The following is a 6,972-nucleotide window of genomic DNA, read 5'->3' as shown; positions in this document are numbered from 1 at the left end:
CACCCCCAGGTCCTTTTCCGCCAGGCAGCTTTCCAGCCACTCTTCCCCAAGCCTGTAGCGCTGCATGGGGTTGTTGTGGCCAAAGTGCAGGACCCGGCACTTGGCCTTGTTGAATCTCATGCAGTTGGCCTCGGCCCATCGATCCAGCCTGTCCAGGTCCCTCTGCAGAGCCTTCCTACCCTCGAGCAGATCAACACTCCTGCCCAACTTGGTGTCGACTGCAAACTGACTGAGGGTGCACTCAATCCCTTCGTCCAGATCATTGATAAAGATACTGAACAGAACTGGCCCCAGTACTGAGCCCTGGGGAACACCGCTCGTGACCGGCCGCCAACTGGATTGAACTCCATTCACCCCAACTCTCTGGGCCCGGCCATCCAGCCAGTTTTTGACCCAGCGCAGAGTACACCTGTCTAAGTACACCTGTCTTTTTATATACTTAAAGTAAGGATATGAACTCAAGATAGCTGGAGGAAATGCAAAGCACTGAAATCCAACAGGCTGAATTTGTTCCTAGTGCTCAGTACATGCAATTTTCCTTAACATAAGGGACAGATACTTTGCACCAGGAGTGAATTTAAATGCGTGACTATGATGTGTGAAAATGCTTCTGTTCCACAACAGGGAAGGCATCTGCATCAACATAATTTATGCAGCTGTATGAGTTTTTAATTCAGCTTGATTGCTGTTTGTGTTATTTTCTGTAATGAAAACTTAATAAATTTAAATGCTGCTGCCTATTTTCCCCCAAAGACTTATTTCTACCTCTGATGAGAAAGGTTGTGCTGGTCAAGTGCTCTCAGTCATACTTACTGAGAATCAATGATTGAATTAAATTATATGCTTGCCATTTACAAAGTTCCTGAGGACCTTGTCTGTCTCGCATTGGAATTCTGGCATTACCCAAGTAAGCAGCATCCAGTGGATCTTCAGCTCTGCCCAGAGCATACTGCATCTTCTCATACATCTTCATTTGTTGAAAGAGCCCATAATTATGTGCTTTATTAATCAATTTATTAAACCATGAAAAAGAACCAGTGCTCTGCTCTCTGCACAGGCACCTAGCAAAACCACCAGAGACTGTCTGAATTGTAACAAAGCTCTCTGCAACCAAAGCCAATGAACTCATCATTCTCCGAGAGCCGTAAGTAAATCCATCTTGGGGGGGGGTGGGGTTCCCTGAATCAGCAGACCATACTCCTCACATCTTTCCATTGAATGAGTGAAGTACCCTGGGAAAGAAACCATATAGGACATCTTCCTCTTTTCTACATAATGTTTTTAAAGAGAGAATCCAGCTTTACCTGAACTTTTAATTTTTGACTATAAATAATTGGGCTAAGGCTGAAATATCTTTCTACTGTGGCACAGAAGACAACATAGTCTTCCTTCAAACATTGTCCTCCTTCCCTCTTTGCCTTTATAATTTGCATCTGGTGGTTACGAATCACAGACTTTTCTAAAATTGCTGAAATCAGTAACACTGTTCAGTCTTGTTAAGCTATAACAAAAGCACTGCACAATTATCTGCACTAACACCACTGCAATATGACCTATCAGCACCTGGCAGATAATTCCATGAAGATAAGATACAGATGAGTACAGGTAAGGAAAAAAAAAAAAAATTTAAAAAATATCAACAAGTAGCTAATCAATAGGACTAAATCTGAGAGTACAAGGTGACAGAGGAAAGAAGGAAATGCACGTAATTGCCTCGCCTATTTAGAAAGCTGATGTACTTAGCAGGGGTGCATCAGGGAAAATTTCTAACTGGCAGTGTGCGTTACAGCCAGAACTCTTGCGTTACTGAAATCACATTCTGGCATAACGAGATATAGTACGTGTAATATTGGCTCAGACTTGTGTTAGCCCAGTTCTTAATGACTTCAGTCCTTGCCCGACATCTCTGTTCAAGAACAGTCAAAATCAGCACAATGAACCGTGACCTAAAAGCCACAGTACACTTGCAGCATACGTGAAGCAATCTCGGAATGTAGATGCATCTTACACATTGGCCAATTCATAAAATGCTTTGAGTTAGGTACACTGGCTCTAAAGCCTCTTCTAATACAATATCTGCAAGAATGCAAGGATAGCTGGTTCTTGGCAAGTCATTTAGAAGACTAACTCATATTTGATGCAATACTGTATTAATTTTTCTTGCTACTTTGTAGCAGAGAAAATGGTATATTTACAACATGTATAGTATCTCTTACAAATTGCCATTGAATCTCTGACTCTAAATGAAGTTACCAAGCAACATAAGTGAGGCCTTGATATCATTAAGAGCAAATGCAAAACAGAAAAGTTTTTTCTTCTCTAATTACCTATTTAACAATTGTAAATGCACTGTGTGTATTGTGTCTACCTGTCACTTAAATACTATCAAAATAAATCATTCTCACGGTAGGTAATCAAGAAGTTTGTGACTCAGATAAATATTACTTTTCTACACCTCTATACTAAAATAGACCTGTTCACAGCTATCTTCAGAATTGACTACATGTAGCTAATCCTTAAAGAAAAGCCTCCTGAAAAGGCTCTTAAAATTCTTTAAAATTCTTTAAAAAGCTAGATTAATTAACAAGCACCATTATACATGAGCCCCATACCACCGACGGGTAAGGAAGTTAGGTCCTTCTCTCTCCCAAAGTCACTGAGGTAATTTTAATTTTCAAACGACTAGGCAATTTAGGAGCCAAAGTAACAATTAAAATGAAGACTGCTTAGGCTTTTGTCCTAGGTGCTGGATTCTTACTGGTGTATCAGTGCCCATTTCCCACTCATTTCAGTGGCACAGTTACCTAAATGTTTACCTAAAACAGGCCCCAAATAATCCTGAAAGTATGTGTCCCCTTGAAAATTCTGGATAATTACTTGCTGACTTTAAGAAGCAAAATAACCCAACGGCAATGACCAACAAGTCTAATATATGTTGATTACAGGAAACATGCAAAACATAAGTTGTGGTCTTGTAATCTATCTCATAGTTGTGGAGCTGAGTCCAACATTGACTTCCCACTGAAGTCAATAAATTTGTATTACCTGGCCTGCCAGAGAAGTGTCCCCCTGAAAGAGATCATTGCAATTAATTTCTCAGCACTAAAATATTACTTACATGTCTATGTAAAGCTTTTAACTGCGGGTACTGTAAATGATATTTCTGTTGAGTATTTACATAATATCTGACAACTAATTGCTTCAGTAGTCATATTTTCTTGTTAACTTTAAATTAATATGTAAGGCGAGCTAAACATTACCTTGATTTTCTTCCAGTTTCCCAATTGTTTCTATCTGCTCAACAAGGTCGTTTGAGTTCCACTGGCTCATGCCTATGAGAATGGCACTTTTTCCTTCCACCATCTCTTCTGTAGGAGGAAAAAGGAGAACACAATAAATTGCAGTGACAGACAAGAGAAAAAAGACAGGGTGAGAACTAGTAATTCAGAGAAAAATAAACACTCATCGTGGTCCCTATGTGCATGACTCTCCAGGAAAGCTTCTCGCTTACCGATATGCCCTACAGTGTACCCTACATGCTTCGTATATTGTATGCAGGAAAACCATGGAAGAGAGAGGACTGCCTGAATTTTCGCTCTTACCTTGAGCAGTCACTTAAAAACAAAGTTTATAATAAATCACTTTGAGTGTTTAATATCAGGTAACAGAATTAGCCAGAATTCTTCCCCCCTCTTGGAAAAAAATCGTGATTTTTTTTTACTTGTTCTGCAAGCATTGCAGAACGAAGATCACACCCCCCTAAAATAATTATGCACATCTGTGGTTTTTTCCTAACAGCTGACAAAAGCTTCACGTAACCTACCAGTTTTGCCCAATCCACGGTTCTCATTCTTCAGTTTCTACAAACTGAAAATACTTTCAGTATTAAAGCACCAACCTGTAATTTTTTTTTCATGAAATTGACATTTCATGATGGCTGACAATAGACTAAAACTATTTTCTCACCAGAAGTCATGTAAGTATTTTTTATTTAATATTTACCCCAGCCCTGGGAAGTAATTTAGTAGGCTGGAAGCCTAGGGATACTCTTTCTTATGGGACTGAATGGAGCAGACATGCTTCAGAGTACATGCTCTGAAAAAGACAAAAGCTTGCTACTGTCAGCATCACTGTAAGCTGCTTGAAAAACGAATGGCCTTTTTGTTCTAAAAGCCTCCCACCTGATACAGGAATACAAACACTGCACTTTCACAGATATAATTCAGTCACCACTAACCCTGCCTCCATAATCCAGTAGCAACGTGAACAAAAAAAACCTGATTTGCTGTGGGTGATATGTGTGAAAATGCTGTATAATACTGTTGAACTAGTAACTATCTAGCACTGATACAATTATATAATACATACTGACTACAAACTTATACTGTAGAGTAATCAAAATAGTCCACAATAGTTAACAAACTGTATGAGCTGCTCAGAACACGAATACAACACTTTCCAAGATGCAAGGGAAACCTCAGACAACATACTGGGACTTTTATCAGTCATACACTGGCAGTTCAACATTCATTTCAGCCTGAAAGGAGAGCTGTAAATGTGTCTATAATTAAAAGCATTTTAAAGTTTACTATATATCACAATTTTAACCTGTAATGCAAAGTAGTATTTTCCTACTCTAGACTGGCCTAAAGTGAAAGTCTCTCTGTAAAAGTCAGCATTAAACCATCAGTATTAGCCAGTAGATTTCAGTATCTTAAAATTCTGACTTCAGAACACTCAAAAGGCAGAGCAGGGGGAAGAACGGACACACAAACCGGTTTAAGGCTTTTCAAGCATGTTTTTTTTTCCCTTTTATCAAAGCCACCTGTGCTCCACAAAGCTTTAAATTTTCATCCAGGGACACAGAGACATAATGGAATGGCACCAAGCCCACAGCACAGAGAACCAGCTCTTTTATTGGGATCCCATCCGGGGAGGGGGGGGCAGGAAAAGCTGAAAGCACAAAACACAAACCATTGATATTCTCTCTCTCTCAAAAAAACCCCCAAAACAAACAGGCCTAGAATTTGTAGAAAAACATTTTCCTTCAATTTAACAGCTGTTTGGCAAGAAGGGTACATTAGTCCTTTCTGAATAAATTTACTAAAAGCATTTCAGCCTGGCTGTACACAGCCCAGAATGGTCTTTGTACCTAGGGTGAGTACACAGGAAAAAAAAAAAGTAAAATGAATTATCATGGTTCTTTACTTGTTAAGGCAGATTCAGAGAATGGGTCAAACCCTGCCTTCTCTTACTGCCTTTTGCAGAGAGAAGGGCTCTATTATGGGAGTAAACACAGAAGAATTTGGGCAGAACGTTTCTGGCTAAAATGATCCACATTTGCAAACAAAAACAGAAATTTGAGTTTGTTGGTAACCAGGCCTTGCAGGGGGCATCCAAGTGATTTAAAAATTTATGTTCTTTCATGTTCTCTCATATGTACCTCTCTCATTTAGAGAGATCTTGGTACTGGGGAGGAGGAAAGTGGATCTGTATAAAGGCTTTTAAATCACTTCATAGTCATCACCGTATCTTACCTCCCCCTATGTCCTGCCTTTTAGAAATAAACACTAATAAAGGTAATTTATCAGATTTATCAGAGAAGCTGGATCCAGCAAAGCCCCTACTGGACTTGATGCAATGTCAGCTGCTCCCTGAGGCAAAGAAAATCAACCATGTACAATAGCATTTTGCTCAGGTTTTTGTTACTTTCTCTCACAAAGGCTGATTTATTTGAAGTTCTTCAAGGATGGAGGGAACGAGCCATGGGGTAGCTCTGGAGCACCCTGATGGGTTGGGTGAAGGCAGCTTGACGGCACCCTGCCACAGCCACTACAGATGGACTGAGCTGACCCAAGGACATCCTGCTCCTCCTGTGACCAAGTCAGCAACTGAAACCTTTGCCTAAAGCTCAGGGGCAGCTCGTCCATTGTGGGACTAGCTCCTTCTGTGTTAACTGTTACCATGAAGTGAAATAAGGGAGGGCGAGACTGGGCCATTGAGCTCCTGGATGTCAATGCACAGGAAGCAGCTCTTTTGGCCTTCTTCATGCAGCATGCCTCCCGAGAGACCTGCCTCATCCAGCAGGAAGAGGCTGGACAGTATTTTAGACAGCCGGCTTTGGGGTGAGGATCTGCCCTGATACTGGCTTTAGCACTTGGGAATTGTATCAAGAGGACGCTAAAGAACTGTCTGTTGCAGAGAAATAGGGCTCCAAAATTGTTTGAGCATTTAGATCTAGTATTTTCTTATCGCTTTCACTGTTATATCATTTACCAAGCCAGGCATTCCAGATGGCCTTACTGTTTAGCAGAAAGATGAAATAAGATTAGAGGTCAGACTCTGCTTCTCATTTTTATTGGCTTTCTGAGTTCGACAGAAAACATTAAACGTGGTCTGGAATACAATGGTATTTAGTCCCGGGCACCAGTGCCTAGTACACTCTAGACCCTGGCCCTATGCCCATTCAGAAGGGAGGCTGTGGATCACACCCCAGCCTTCCCATCAGTTTCAGGACCCCTTTTCCTCTCCCAGTCTAAAGAAAACAGTTATGTTCCTCACCAACTTTGCTCCCTCTACTTAGAGAGCTTCTTAACTATCCAGGCATGAAATTCCTCTATAAATATACATGCATGCTTTCCAAACTGGAAAGCCTCTTTCCCCAGACTAAATAACGGGAAAGAAGACCCTTAAGGACAAGCACGAAAAACTAACCTAGCGTGACTGCCTGACACTACAGAATATCCATATTCAAACACTTGTGGTCTGGTGGACAGTTATGATGTTCATCAGTATCAACTGCTCCCACAAGCATTAACGACTTCTGAACACTCTGTCTCATAGAATCATTAAGGTTGGAAAAGACCTCTAAGATCATCGAGTCCAACCGTCAATCCAACACCACCATGCCCACTAAACCATGTCCCTAAACGCCTCATCTACACGTCTTTTAAATACTTCCAGGGATGGTGA

General features: G+C 40.7%; 1 protein-coding gene across 1 annotated transcript in view; it reads right to left on the bottom strand.

Moving 5' to 3' along the window:
- The window catches only part of PITPNM3 (PITPNM family member 3), a 113,671-nt gene that overhangs the window by 87,000 nt on the left and 19,699 nt on the right, over window positions 1-6,972 (bottom strand). The window contains exon 2 of the mRNA XM_009318835.1: window positions 3,261-3,368. Within this exon, the coding sequence (XP_009317110.1) occupies window positions 3,261-3,368 (108 nt within the window). The remainder of the gene's footprint in view (window positions 1-3,260; window positions 3,369-6,972) is intronic.

This window comes from Pygoscelis adeliae, unplaced genomic scaffold (genome assembly GCF_000699105.1).
Source record: "Pygoscelis adeliae isolate BGI_AS28 unplaced genomic scaffold, ASM69910v1 Scaffold392, whole genome shotgun sequence".
Taxonomy (NCBI): Eukaryota; Metazoa; Chordata; class Aves; order Sphenisciformes; family Spheniscidae; genus Pygoscelis; species Pygoscelis adeliae.
This window is presented reverse-complemented; position numbering and strand designations above follow the sequence as displayed.